This window comes from Cinclus cinclus, chromosome 16 (assembly GCF_963662255.1).
Source record: "Cinclus cinclus chromosome 16, bCinCin1.1, whole genome shotgun sequence".
Classification (NCBI taxonomy): Eukaryota; Metazoa; Chordata; class Aves; order Passeriformes; family Cinclidae; genus Cinclus; species Cinclus cinclus.
The window spans coordinates 3,943,858-3,959,679 of NC_085061.1; the positions used below are offsets into that span (position 1 = coordinate 3,943,858).

Consider the following 15,822-nt stretch of genomic DNA (forward strand, 5'->3'; position numbering starts at 1 on the left):
GTTGCAGTTCTCCCACTTGTAAGCACAACCACAGTTACAGGTGATTTTACCCCAGCAATCCCAATGAGCTAAGAGTAAGAGGAAAGCACAGCAGGTGAAAAACAGGATCTTTATATTAACAAATATATGACATACATAGCTCTACTTGCAATTTTCTCAAACTGTAAGAGAACTCAGGCAAATCTTGTTTCAGGCACTGCAGGCTTGCCTTGGACATTCTGCTCTGTTCCCTGTCAGGGTTCCCAGGAAATTCCCAGATATCAGGATAACATTGCCTTGCCACTATCTGCAAATTCCTGATTTGTGTATTCTCAGTATTATCAACACAAAATTTGTAATGTGGCAGAAGTGGAGTAACTAGATCCTTAATGGTTAATAACTCAGGATTTGTCACTTAGCTCTCTTCAAGAGATTGCCCGGGAACCCATTGTTTCATCTTCCAGCTGTTTCCCATCAAATTAGTATTAAATTATTCATAAATTATTGCATTGTTTCTTCACATCCTTGCAATACTAATTTTAACAGTTTCAAAGCTACTCTAATACCAGCTTTCAGGTTTCAAAAATGCACATAACAGTAAAATATACTGTACAGATAAGCAAAATTCAAATTCAATAGAAGTTTTCCCTTTCTAATATGAACCCTAAAGCCTCAGCACTCCTGGAACACAGCAATATCCCATTACCATCATTTGCTGGCACATCTATCCCTTTGAACACACGAAAATGTAATGCACAGTTAAAAACCAAATAGCAACATTCCTGGAATTTCAACAGCTTTCTAAGAATTGAGACAAGATTTAATTCACATTTTTTAATATTACAGCCAAGCCCTTCAATCTCTGAATGAAACTGTGCAGATAAAAACATGGGGTGGCTTCATAACTGCTTCAGAAAAGGATAAATGAGCACACCTTGAGATAATAACTAATCAAAGTGTGAGTACTGTGTCATTAGGGGTGAGCTGCTAATTAGTGAAAAATAAATAAAACTCTTATTGTTGCCTAAAAAATAATGAAAATAATAAACAATATCTGGAATTTTACTGTGAGTAAAATAGTACTAAACATAACTCTGCAACCAACTCCACAGAGAAAAAAAACCTCAGAATTCACTAAGTTAGTGCACTCAAGTAAACATAATTGAGAGATGAACATTCCTTTTTCTAAAATGTAGCATGGAAATGAATAGCGTGAAGGAAGCTCAGACATTCTGTACATCCAGCCCCTTATGCTGCACCAGGACCATTAAAACCACATGAATTATTTTGTCAAACTGCTTCAGAAGTTCAGAGACAGTCTTAAAATAGTAATTTATCTCAAACTTAGTACGAACACAACTACTTTATTCTCTTTAAACCTTAATTAGTGTACTTAAAATGTAAGCTGTGTTATCAAATATAATTAATCATATTTTAGGGTGGGTGTATTTTGAGCTTTAAATTGACTTACATTCTGCTGCTTGGTATAATCTTGTGCCCATCTCTAAACCAGGTCACTTGGGGCCTCGGATGGCTGAGGATGTGTGGGAAGCTCAGAACAGCAGCTTGTCCTTCAGTCACTGTTTTTTTCTGGTCTGTGTCCATGAAATCTCCCATGTCTGCAAAAAAGAAAGGAAAAAGAGAGGAGTTTTGCCTTTCTCCCCATTTCTTTTCGGGGGACAGAGAAATGACCGTGTTTCCCAACAACCAATGGAAATTACTCATGGGACACTGGATCACAGCACACCTTGGATTTTGGTTTACAGAGGCAGATGAACAGAAGTTAGGAAGAAAACCCCAGTGCTGCTGGTGCAGACAGGTAGAGCATCCACAAGCAGCCCTGCATGGTCCCTGTGTTCTTGGGCTATAACTGAGGGGTTTTACTGAAAAATTACATTTTAATGGTGCTTTCTTTGCTTTTTTTTTTTTTTTTTGTTTGGTTTTTTGTTTTTGTTTGGTTGAGGTTTTTTTTTTTTTTCCCAATAAATCCTCAACAATAAGAAATAAACCCCTGCAATTCAAAGGGATGTTCATAGCATATACAAATGTGTCCATTTCTTGGGCATCTTTTTGTTTTCTATCCACAGCTACACAAACAGAAAAGCAGCTCTTCCACTGCAGCCAGGCCAACAGAGAGTCAGACCTAGGCAAGGGTCCCAAAATGATCCTGGAATCCCAGGGTCATGCTGGGGCTATCAGCTCTTCTGGCACAACATTTCAATGTCAATAGTCCTTCCCTATTGTTAGAGCAGCTTTTAACAACAGTTTTGATGGAAGAAATGATACTACCCTTGCAGAACCTCTGCCTCTGCAGGCTTTATTTCACAGGCAACTTCAGGTATCTGGGGAGACCTTGGAAAAATTCACTGAGTGTTTTTTTCTTGTTTTTCCATTGCCTTTTGTACGGCATTTTATCCATTAAAATGAACAGGGCTGTAGGCTCTTCACCCTCCAAAGAACTTCTCTGCATTTTAATTTGATTTAAACTAGGTAACTGACACACACACAACAGAGAACTATTCTACCTTCAATGAATTCCCTTTTTTTTTGTTTTTAAAGGACAACAGGGTCCTCTACCAGTTCTGTGCTGCAGAGAGGGATGCAAAGGACACAGAAAAGAAATGACTACTATCAAGTTTGTGAACAGCAGGAGATGAGAAGAGACAGAACAAGAGCAGAAATTAAAAACACATGGTATTTTAAAGAAGCTTTAATCATCTTTGTGATTTTCAAGTTATTTATTCAGACATAATCAGCATTGTACTTCCTCTGCTGCTCCAGATTCCTTACAACTGTAATCAGATCAGCTACTTGAAAAGAAATTTCAAACTGCGGAGGTGGATCTAATTAACTTCACTGTCGTATGATTATTTTAGTTTTCACAATCCAGGAGTTTTTAAGCCTGTCCTGTAATTAAGATTTACTCAGCAGTTTGCTCACAAATATCTGTTCCCATTCAGTTAAGTAATATTTTAGCATGTGTTGAGAATATTTTTTAAATTATTTAACAAGTTCTCTGCTACTTCAAGCATCTACGACATGGAAAACACCTCAGATCTTTCTCAGTGCCATTATAATTACACTTTTCAATTTTTCACTAGAGATCTTGAGTTGAAGTGTATTGGGAAGCATCCTCTACTCACTGGCAAAAACAGCATTTCTTGTTAATCCTTCTGAGTTAAAAGACTAACATTTAATTCTCCGTAAGTTTTAACGAGTAGCTAAGATGCTTTTAGGAACCCCTGGGAACATTGCTTTCTGATATTTTTAAGAATAACCAAAAAGCAATATATGATAAAATATGAGAAACTTCACTACATCCACACAGCTTAAATCAATTAATTCAAACCAAAACCATTAAAAGACAGACAACAATCATGGGGCATCAGTAGCTACCACGAGTGAAGGAAAAAGAAGATATTTAAAACCTGCAGAACACTTTAATCTGCAGGAATAAAGTGCAAATCTAACTGGAAATTTCACTACAGAAGCCATTTATGTCACAAAGGCTCAAGACCAAAAGTCTCCCAAGTCACACAGGCTCTGGTTCACTTTGCCTCAGTGTCTTTATCATTGAAAATAAATGAATAAATTAATTAATACATTGACTGCTTCATTCAGACAGATTTAAGGGAGAACTTTTTAACCTCGTTCAGCAATGCAGATCTACAAATTAAAAGGGGAGAAAACTAAAACTGAAGAAAAGTAAACAACTGCAATCCTTTCTCTCTCCAGAACAGCCAAACGCACACAAACCAGCCTGGAGAGACAAAACTCTGCATTGCAAACCTTCCCCCTACTTCAGAGGGGAATGAAGCTGTCACTTCAGGAGACAGAACTCTTCAGCAGCAGCAAGGAAAAGCATTCCTGTGTCTCCTTCTCATCTTGTTCCCACCAGGACTTCCTCAGGAATTGCTCCCTGCGCTGTGCCAGTACAACTGCTTGCACAGCTGGGTGGGCAGCTGGACAGGGAGGAGCTGGGAGAGAACTTTAACTGCCCAACAGAAGAAATGTTGCTCTTTTAGAAATTTTGGAGAAGTCTCCCAGCCCACAGCTGCTCAAACACGTTTTCCTGCTGAGCCTAAAGGGGAGTGAGCTTCACTGCAATGCAGGAGTGGGAACGATTAGTGGGGTGCAGGAGGAAATGGGCACATTTTCCCCTGGGACTGCTCCCACAGCCTTTGTCCCCTGAAACCACACCTGGAGATGCAAGTCCAGAGGCATCCAGCTCCTCCAGAGGCATCCAGCTCCTCCAAAGGCTCAGTGCAGACAAGGAGAGGCATCTCATGCTCCCCTTCCCTGCTAAGCCCCCTCTCACCCCACACCTCACTCAAAGTTATGTTCACTCTCAGCAGCCTTCAGTAGATCCTCTGTGACCTGACAGAATTCACTAGAACTGCTGAGGAGCATTTGGAAAAATACTTGCAAGGGTCTGAGCCAGGTCAGAGTGAGCCCATGGTCAGTAGACAGCAGGAGCACAAGGGCTGGCAGAGGTCAGGGAAGGAAAACCCCATTTTAGCAGCAGTTTATTTTTACTTCAGCTCCCTGCAGCTCTGAAACAATAGGGAGACCAAACATCAAATTACTGATACTACTGACATTACAGATAACAAAATCTACTGTAATGCAGTAAACTGATGAACATGATACCGAAGCTTACATAATACCATTTGCAACTGGTTTTATTTTAAAACACAGGAAATTCCATGTAATTTCCCTCATTGACATACTGATTAACTTGAATCAGTTCCTTCAAATTGGGCATCGAATAAATAATTCAATTTCTCTAAATTCTGCTTATCAATTGACATTTACTACTACTGAATTTCCAGTGACTGACCCTGACGAGGAGAAATTTCATCCACGTGAGACTTCTTAGGCACAGTACACAGATCTGTCTCTTTTTAAATTTCTTTTATGCTTTTACTTTGGAAAAAGAATTAGGCCTAATTTTATTATTATTTCCAAAAAAAGTTACTGAAATTGTATTTTCTATATGTTAACTGAAAAAAGGAAATCAAGCGCATGTGATCATTTCTTATGTCACGTTCCTTAGCACAAACACCTGAAAAAACTAACTTAACCTTTCCAAATGGCAGCTGGATTTCAAAAATTCTGCAGTCCCAACTGAAGTGCAGCAAACACTGGGGAGAGGGGGATTTGCTTTAGAAAGGTGTTGAGAACAGATTTTTAAAGTTTTGTTGTAAATCTGCTGATTTTGTACCACAAGGATGACGATGTGAAATCTTCCCGGTGCTATCCCCACATCCCATTCCCTTTCAGATGCTGCTGGTTTTCTCTAGACTTTTTGTTGTCGTTGCTGTTGTTTTGATAGTTTTGTGCCTGGCCTTCCTTAATTTCATAATGTAAAACAGTTCTCTCATGCTACAGATATCTCCAAACAATCTCATTTTCATGGCTTTGAACAGCTCAAAGACTCAGTGTTCACTGCTCTGAGCTGCTTCCAAATGATAACTGAAGTATGAAACTTCTTGTGAGGCAGCAATTTAAAAATTTGTTACACCTGATATCTAACACCTGTTCAGACTGACATATGGTATCATAAATATTTTTTATTTTTTTTACCAAAAAAGAAGATAATGAGTCACAGAATGACCCCCACTCAGACATACATGCCACTTGGACTTGAGATCTCCTCTGCAGCAGTGCCCCCATCCTGTTCCTCACGATGCACTGGTAGAAGCCAGCATCAGCCCTCTGCAGAGCTGGGATGATGTACCTGTAGGCAAAAGGCACAATTAGAGAGCACTTCTTCCTGGTTTACACTTTGTCTTAAATGCTTATTGTATTGTTTCTCACAAACAGCATTCTTGTGTAATCTCAGGTCTTTGGTTATATTATTGCCTGTTATATACAGATTTTTAAAAAACATCTGACACGAAATGCATGAAGCACCTTTCAGTCTTCAGTTCTGCATATGATAAATGCCAAATATATAAAAAATTCACTTGAAAGACAGATTTAAATATTTTTCCCTAGGTTTCTCTACATTCATAAGGCAAAGCAGGTAATTAGCTAAAAGGAACCAAAAGAAGACTAAGTTCAGGTGTTAGGAAGACTTGCAAGAAATATCAAAGCTTTCCAATGAAAGCTCCACTGTGTGACCACTGAAACTCAGAGGAATCCTGGAAGTGCCACCGTGTGTTGTACTTTGTGTTTGCTCTGCCCTTCAAACAGACACTCAGTCCACTAATCTCACCTTCTTCATTCAGCTACATCTGATTGCTCAACATGAAAATGAGCTGATAGGCACAGTTTTAATGGGAATAACACACATGAATAATAGAGATAATCCTGCATTAAACAAACATTAATCACAAGCGCATATTCCCCCAGTCACCTTCAGGAGATATTATGGCAGGATTAATGAAAGTCTTTATGGAAGATAAGGAAAAGGAAAACTGCTGAATTTTAATCTTCAAAATTTAATTCCACTAAAAGAAAACATTTCTTCTTAGACTCAAATCTACTGTACACACCCACGTGCAGAGTTCAATGCCTGAACAGGATCAGGGAGTGTAAAACAAAGGAGGCAGAAGATTCTGGTGTCATCACAAAATGCAGCAAATGGGTTACAGCACCAAACACAGGGGATTAAACCAGAGCCCAACACTGTGGGTCAAGCTTTAGACATCCCTGGGATTTCCAGGAGCTCTTGGCTGTCCCTGGATATGAGCTGGGACTTCTGTGACCTCCTCTGGTCACTGCTGGGACCTCCTCAGGAGCCACCAGCACATTCCCTCCCGTGGCTGTGGCACTTGGCACCAGGAAGAAAAGAAGATTCCAGCCTGTGCTCTTTATGGGAGTCACAGCAACCCCAGCACACAAATAATGACTCTGAAGAAGGAATGTTGTTTCCTCTTGCCTGACAAGCCTCACCATGGGGAATGGAGTGAGAGAACAGGTGAAAATACAAGGCAGAGGATAGAAATCAATAGGACAGAAGGATTCTCTAGCTCCTTATAAAATAATTTCCTTCTCTGCGAGGCAGAAGATTGCTGTAAAACATCATTATAAAAAACAAACAAACAAACAAACAAACAAAACAAAAAAACACCCCTGAAGATTCTGACAAATACTGGAAATTAATTTTTACAGTTCTTTTTAGCCAACAGTTATACATTAACAATCTTTCTTTCTCCCATGAAGATTTAGTGTCCTACTTGGCTAATGCTTTGTCTATTGAATAAAGCCAAAATTAAAGGCTTCTTTCCTGGGTATTCATCTGTACTAGGACAGTAATGCAGAGTTAGTTTTGCTGCCACCAGGACAAAACAAATCAATTAGATCAGAAGTGTCCTACTTTGGTTTTCTTTTCTGACTTATTAAAATTTCATCAGGAAACATTCTTAACATGTTGCCTGAAGAAATGAAAATCTTTTAAAAATTTACAGTGAAAATCCCAGCTACCTTGGAAATTCCATGGCAGCCAAAACTTAGAGCAGCTGGATTCTCAGTGGACCTGCTGGGTATAATGTGCAGGTACAGCAAGCAAAATTAGAAGAGTTAAATAACAGAAGTGGAAAAAAGAGATAGGACATGAGTTAATGCTGTTTGAGACTAACTTGAAAATTGCAAACCTGGGCAAGGGGTAAATATTAATGGAACTTCTGATTCTGTGTTTACAATTTTAAACAGTCTTTATGCACCTCATATGTCTCATTATTGTTTTAAAACCTACTTTTCTATTGACCTAACAGCCTTGATACTGGTTTTGGTGCTATGCTTTTCCCATTTCATTTATTTTCTGACCTGCAAGAAGGGATATAAATAGGCTTTCTAAGCTCTAAATAAGACTTTCTTCCCCAGAATGAACTGAAATCTAAGGTTCACACAATTCCTTACAGTGACAAGACAGAATTTTGCTATATTTTTTGTCCACACTCAAACTTTGAAGACAGATCCTCCCACTGCAGAGATGCCAGGAAGGCTCCCTGAGGTTCCTGGGGATGTCTACAAGGACTTTGGAAAGTCAGCCCCGACTTTTCCCTCACTTTGAATGGCACAGCCTACCAGAACCTGGTGTTTGGGAAGTTTCTGCTGTGACATGGGAAATGACAAGTGGAAAAGAGAAGGGGGAGTCTCAAGGGGAGTCTCCCTGAGCCTGATGTGCTCCATCATCCCTCTGCAAAGAGCTCCAGGAGGGAGTGGCATCAGCCACCTAAGGAGAAATCCCAGCCAACTCTCACAGTTCACCACTAATTTAAAATTTAAACCCTCATTTTAATTTTAAATGCCCTAAGAGTTAGAAGGGAAGCTACAGGCTATGGGATTTAATAGTCCTAATTATGGATACAGAATTAAAGCTAAGTGTATTTTATTAGATATTCATGTTACTTTTTAGCTACTCAAGCTTTTTAACAAAAGACTTATGGATCAACTGATCTAACTTTTAAAACTGAAGCAAAATTGAAATGTGTCCAATCCAAATACTTTTAAGGATTTTGGTTGAAAGTGTATGGCTGCTTAGACATTACCTTAGTTTCTTAAATTCCAATAAATCAATATCTTCTGGCCACAAAAGCAAATATGACAGACACACCTGGTCCAGAACTTAATTCAAAAGAAAACAAATGGGGGGGAAAAAAGAAAACAGAAAATAAGACACTGCCTGAACATTAAAGTCTCTTAACTTCTAGACATGACCAAAATGGCTCCTGCAGTCAGCAACATTGATTTGTTTTCATAACGTGGATCTCAGATCACAAAGAATTTATAAGCTTGTTTTATAAATTCTTAACACAAAGTGGTGTATGCACAGTCACTGTAAAAGCCAGGCTGAGCACACAACCAGCTTCGTTAGACAAAGAGAAGCTGCTCACTCAGGGTCACCAATGTCACCACGCAAAGACTCCAATTAGTTCTTTACTCACTTGAGCTGTTATAATAATATATTTTCAGCCTGTTACCATATAGACATTACTTTAACTGAGACACACTAAGTAATATCAATTACCAAAAAATCTTTGATTGATGATTCAAATTGCAGCAGAAGTCACTTACTCAGGGAAGATTCGTGCATTTAAACAGACTATTTACCCAAGAGAACTGCACAGCAAACTGTTATGGGGTCAAAGGTTGAATTTTGCAACTGGAATTTTTATGTCTGAGCATATATTTTCCTTGCTTTCATTCACCCTAATGCACCTATGCCATTTTTTGGAAGCTTAAAGCTTTGCATTTCTATAGAATCAAAATCCTGTTTAGCTAATCTCTGGCTGTAGGGATGCAATTTCTAAATTAACATTTTCTATCAATATTATTTCATTATCATAAACCAGCACCTTCCTCTGCGCCAGATCTTTTAATAAGAAATAGAAATAAGAACAATATAAAAAATGCAGAATTAATAAATGTGGTTTGAATCACGACCTGACATTCATAAGAACAAATTAAATGCAATATAAGAAACAAGGGGCTGACTGCAGGTATGTGCACACACAGCTTGGGAAAGGTGCTCCAATAACTGACTCACACTCACACTGCCACACACAGTAAAATTCCAATTTTGTATTGGGATGTCCACTTGTTCAAGAAATACCACAGCACTCTGGTCTTATTTCAAAATGTCACACATTCTTACTCAGGTTTCTCCTAATACCATGAAATGTCATCTCCCAGTGCCTAGCACACCTACAGGGCAGGAGTTCTAACCTTTGCTTGCTGTTCATTCCATGTTCATGTGTTTGTCCTCCCACACCGTTTTTCCTCCCACTCTCTCAGCACCTCACACAGTCAAGAGCTGCTCCTTCTACCCAGCCACTACAACTGACTCTGCTGTTGTTGATCAAAACAAGTGGCATTTGCACAAAGCCATGCTCAAACATTCTGTGATTTGTTGTGCTATTACAGATCTTTTCATTTTCTAGAAAGCATTCACAAATCTCCTCTTTATTGCAGCTCGTAATCCACATCCCAAAGGCTTGAAAGCAGCAACCATTAATAGATGCAGGGACTCAGGACTAAGAGGGCTCATCCAAATCAAGTCTTGAATTTCTAGGTAACTTCATAGAGAACTAAACACTTGGGTTTAAACAGTTGCTAAATACTTGAAATGCTAAGTGACCCCCAAAAGTTTTAGAAGCTTATATAAGGGATTTTTTTTCCCCTACTACTCTGTAAATGTAAACAACCTAGTGCTAGGCTACAATTTTGAAAATCTTTGAGAAAAGTAATTATGGATTATCTTGTGTAACAATATAGAACTTTATATCATTATCTGCATAATCTGCATAACAACTTATACTGTAATTTCTATCTATAGTGATGAGCATAACTTTTCCCTACCTTAAGCCTTATGTCCCAAAAATGCAGCTTTTAGCTTGGTTTGCAAAAAGTACAGGTGTTGTACCTGGGCTCTCTCTGTCATATACCCACCCCTCACAATTTCCGAAATCACCTGGCAAATTCTACAAAATTTGAAAGCATCGAGTAAGTTGCATAAAAATTAAATTTCCATAAGGGCACAGAAATTTCCATTTGCATGGAGAAAACCCAGTTAATCCTCCCACATCAGAGAAAAGCAGACAAAACTTGGCTGTCTGGCACGTTGATACTTGGCCAGCCATGTGCTGCCTATCAGCAGGAATGAGCTCTGATAAGCCACACTGTGGCTTTTCTCCTGTTTGATGGAATGTCTGTGGGATGGGGAGGGAGGCAGGAGGGAGGTCCTGGGGGCAAACTGCACAATCATTAAAGTATCAGCTCCGTTTTGGAACTCCTGGAACTGAAACAGAAAGTTTTGTGTGGGATTTAAGGCAGACACATTCCTCTAGATCTGATGGAGACGGACAGTCCCAGCGAGCTCAGTTCTGTTCAAGGATGAGTTCACACATCATATGTCACATTTAGCTAAGGAATGTGTCTCCTATTTATCACAAACACAGGTAAAAGTTACATCTCCAGCAAAAGGCACTTCTGATACTTACAAATTCCATGTTAGGACCCATGTTTTGAAGCATCAAATCTCATTTTTAGCAAAGGAATCTCATCTCATTTGGTTACAAACCCCACTCTTCTTTCATAATAAACCCACAAGTCCCTGTGTCTGTATCTACAAAGCTCTTTGAGGCATTGGTAAACTGAGGGGGTGGGGTTTGGTTTGGGGGTGTTTTTTTGCAATTCCATTTGCAGAAGGTGATTATATGGATGTTATTTACTTGTATTCACTGGAGTAGGAGGTTATTTCACTGTCATTGTGCAACCACTTGAATTCCAAGGGCCAGCTGCCTTCAGCAAGGCACGTAAGGACCAGTCGGTTTCCCTCCAGGTGGATCTGGGGCAAGCCTGGCTCTGTCTTGAAGAAGGGTGCAACATCCCCTGAAATACAAAGGAAAAAAATGGGTTTAGAGGCTATTTAGGAAAATATAGGAGAAACTACTGATATTTAACTAATTTCTTCCAACACGGTCATGGTAAAACAAGAAACAACATGATTCAGTTAAGGCTTGCACTGGTACATTTATAACTAAGCTTTATCTTTAGGGGCAGAATTACCAACATCTTGATAAACATTGTCCTAGCCCACTGAGACAAGCTTTTGTTCATATTTACTCTTTCTCCAGATGAGAATTTCGACATTGTCTGCTGCAGCAGGCAGTGAACAGCCCTATTGGTTTTTTCTCCCCCTTCTTCTTTCTGAGTAAATCCACTCAAAGCTTTTTTTTTATTATTTTTTTTTATTTCTTGAATAGAAACCAGAAGACTAATCTTGGATAGAAATGATTATCACAGCAGGAAAAGTCTCAGGGTAAATGAAGATTCTTGATAGGGAAAATAATTTTTAAAAAAAACCACCTCACAAGTCTAATGTATTTTTCAGTGTTCTTGCCAACCAAAATGTGTTAAATTATATTACCTGAAGCCACTAACAGATTTTTGAATTAGGGTACTTCAGTAATATGCAAGGGTCACATGTAATCTCAAACTCTTGTGTATCACAAATAAAACATTCCAAGCAGCAAAATTCTTGATGGGCAAATTGCCAAAGCTCTGCTCAAATACAGACTGATTCTGAGTCCACACCTGCTGGAGATCTACCCCCGTCACCTCTGGAAGATGAAGACTTTTCACAGTTTATGTGTCAAATATTTACTTGTAACTGTACGGGAACTATAGGCTTAATTTTAGAAGCATGCAAACACCTTCTATAGCCAAAACTGACACAGAATGGCCTGGGTTGGAAGGGTTGTTACAACTCATCCAGTTCCAACCTCTGCCATGAGCACCTTCCAGCAGACCAGGTTCCTCCATCCAACCTGGCCTGAAACACTTCCAGGATTTTATGATTACACATAAAACACAGGAGTTATATTCAAAGTCAGAGATTTAATATGAAATATTAGTAATACTGAGTAAGTAGACAATACTGAGCTCTTCTTTAAAGTGTGCAGGGGGTGTGTGTATTTTAAAGTACAGAAAAAGCCCCAAGATACACAAATGTTGTCTCAGTGAATGCAATGATTCTGTTAAACTGCAAACCTTCCTTTAAACATTTATTTTTACACAAGCTCGGGCATTTTTATATTTGCTGTTTAAAGAGTTTAACCTATGTTTTACAGTTTGGAGTGAAGTGCCCTCACGTGCTGTTCAAGGCTGGCTGGAATTTTTGAATGCCCAGGTCACAGGATCACTGACAGCCCCAGGACAGCCCCAGGACAGCCCCAGGACAGCCCCAGGACAGCCCCAGGAGCTCGGGGCAAGGGGTGCTGGTGGTAGTTTCCCAGTGGCCCTGGTGCTCCACTGGGCATCACAGCCCAGCCTGGGGATGTCAAAGTCTCCAAGCCTTTATCTTTCACTCTGCCTCTTCTCAGGGAATTTTTCTGACTGCAGAGCACGCGGCAGCACGGACTTGTTATCACTGAAGGGACCTGGGGCAGAGCTGGGCTCCAGCTGAGAATGGCCAGGGAGCCCCAGGCCCACTGCTCTCCTGCAGTGGGCTGTAAATCAACCACAGCTCCCCACTCATCTGATGATTTGGATTGACAAATTGTCTCCTGAGTTTTTAGAATTTAACTTCAGGAACACAGTCATTTATGCAGAAAGAAAAAAACACGTAGTCATAAGGCAATGCTTATAAACTATCACACAAAATCCAATCTAACAAACTGAATTAAAACTGTATTTGGGGTAGGGTCCTTTTCTGATCTGTAGCATTTTAAATAACCTGTCTTTCAAACAAACTGATTTATGACAAGTGCAGATCAGCAGTATCTTCTCTAAATTAGCTATATAAGAAGTTACAACAATTCAACATATGAGAAAACTGGAACAGTTCCAAACTAGTAGATATTCCCAGACAAGCCAAGGAGAATTTTTACACTTCTCCACACTATTACATGACTGAGAATATATTCTGCAAAGCTTCTCTTTAGTTGTTGTTTTAATGACTGCAATTATTGTGAAATCATCTTATCCCAACCCTCATTGTCTCCTAACTAGTAAACCAAACCAATATTTTAAACGTTATAAAGAAAAAATTGAGTTAGAGGATGTTCCTGTGAAATACAGTTATTTTACCCAGAGTGAAAAGCAAATTTTTACAAAGGTATTTCTAAACAAGTGAGAAAATGTTAAATCCTGTCAAAGGTATTTTGGGGAGCCTCCCAAGGGAGTTTCAGACATTCTACCCTGGTAAGATTAAAGGTGTCAGGCTTCCTCTGGAGATGGAAAAGCAGCAGCTGGGAGCAGTGCTGGTGTTCAGGGGAAGATAACAGAGCTCAGTTGGTAAAATGAAATTATTAGTGCTGAGTCTCCTGAAAACAACAATTACCTGCTCATGTACAGAGGCTCCTGGAATGAGTTCCCTAAACTATTCCTTCCCAAAGATAGTTTAGTCACTGAGGGAGGGCTCAGTGGAAGTGGTGTCTGCACCAAACTGAGTCGTTTGTTGGTCCTTGTTTTCAGTGATTTACAGACTCAGCAGCACAACCTCCTGCATTACTTACTCTGAATTATCCACTTACTCCTAACTTACGTCTTTCCAAGAAAAAAAACGATGCATTTGGAAGACAAAGTGCTGCCCACAAGTCTGTCATTCAGCCCTACATTTCCTACTCAAATATTCCAAACCCAGTGGTGCTGCAGCCCACTCAGAGCTATCTCCATTTAAAGCATCACAATCAAACTGTTATTACATGAAAATGATTCTCAAAACTCAATCCAGTTCTGTTAGAAGCTAAAATTTAATAGACCTACAGGAATATTTTTATAAAGAGTATAGCATGCTTTATAAATTACCCTGGCTCTCCGGAAGATTTACTTAAACCCTTGAAGTAATTTTATCTTCTAATCTTTTATTCCTGACTTTCTCATCAATCACATACCATCAGTTTATCAAATTCAATTATGCAATCAGAGCTCACTAAATATTCACTGAAAGCAGAAATGAAAATAAAATACAGAGCAAAAATTCCTTGCAGAGAGGCAGCTTTGATGACGTTGACATTTCTGCAGCACAGGTCTGCTCCCACCTCATGCTCAGGATCAAACCTGGGCTGCACCCTGGGCTTTATTTACAGCTTTAAGCTGTAATGGAAAGCAGAATTTAAACCTGGACCTGCAAAGAAAAGTTTGGTTGTTATAGAGCATTCCAGGGAAACAGGAAAATTGGCAGGGAAAATAATCAAAGCCATCTCAGAAGGGTTGTGGAAAAGAAATAACTGGCTGAGGGATGGAAGACACAAAGGAGCAGTTAATAGGTATGAGATACCTCACTCAGTAATTAACTACAGAAAGGCTCACCAGGAGGGTAACCTTGGCCAACCATGGGTTTAGAAGCCAGGAAGGCATTTTTTGCTTTATACTAGTCAAGAAGGGAGTAAAATACTACTTGAAAGACTATCTGAGTCCTAAAACACAAAATAATAAAATAGTGCAATTATTATTCTTCACTTGAATATTTTTCTGCCTACCAAAAAACAAAAAACAAACAAAATAAAAACAAAAAACCAACCAAACAAAAAAATAAGCAAATATTCATGCTATACTCTTATACACTCTTGCTTTTTCTAAATGTGTTAATACTTCCAGCCTCTCTGGCTTTTCAACGATGCTGATTTAAAAATAAAAGTAATAATAATTAAAGAACTTTTTGAATTGCAAGAAGGAGCAAAGGGATAAGGTGCCAATCTGTTGGCACATGTATATTTACAGCTTCAGTAAATTTTCATTAAGTCTGCTTACCAAACTTGCCAACATCCCAACTTGTGACCTTAAAAGGATGCTGCCGTTTTCTTTTTATGTAAATCTCAAGAAGAAGTAGGATTGCATATGCCCAAATTATCTTGAAATTTGCTCCACAGCTTTTCTGCCTTGCTTTTCTTCACCTCCAAACTGTCTGGGTTTCATTACACTGCTGGATTGGCCCATACAGTTTCTTTATTTGGTGCATGCAAAGCTTAGATGGATTTGACCTCAAAATAAAGATTCAGGACTAAATTCAACAACACCCAGACAGTTTTTCTTGGACTAATGCTGACATTTAAATACAAAATGTTGCTGGGTGCAATTGTCCTCTGCTCTGGGCTTGTCCTCAGCCCTGGCAGCTGAGATGCAGCACTGGAGAGCTGAAAGCTCCCTCGTGCTCCACTCTCCCTGAAAATCACATTCAGGCACAAATTTAATAACAGGACCTGCAAGAGGAAAAGGCAGCCTGACTGCACAGCTTTGGAATGGCAACAAAAATGCCAGGAGTAGATAGATACTCATTAAATTAACCAAGGAACCCCAATCTCACAAGGACTGTGTGGGTGAACGTGACTCCTGAAACAGGAGAGCTTCATCTCAAGGACCTCAAGCATTCCCTCTAACAAACAAATTAAC

At 39.3% G+C, this 15,822-nt stretch overlaps 1 protein-coding gene across 1 annotated transcript in view; it reads right to left on the reverse strand.

The window, feature by feature from the left end:
* SDK1 (sidekick cell adhesion molecule 1) overlaps positions 1-15,822 on the reverse strand; it is a 384,821-nt gene that overhangs the window by 264,072 nt on the left and 104,927 nt on the right. Inside the window, exons 2-4 of the mRNA XM_062503303.1 lie at positions 11,160-11,319; positions 5,613-5,719; positions 1,451-1,598 (exon numbers count right to left, since the gene is read on the reverse strand). Coding sequence (XP_062359287.1) covers positions 1,451-1,598; positions 5,613-5,719; positions 11,160-11,319 — 415 coding nt within the window. The remainder of the gene's footprint in view (positions 1-1,450; positions 1,599-5,612; positions 5,720-11,159; positions 11,320-15,822) is intronic.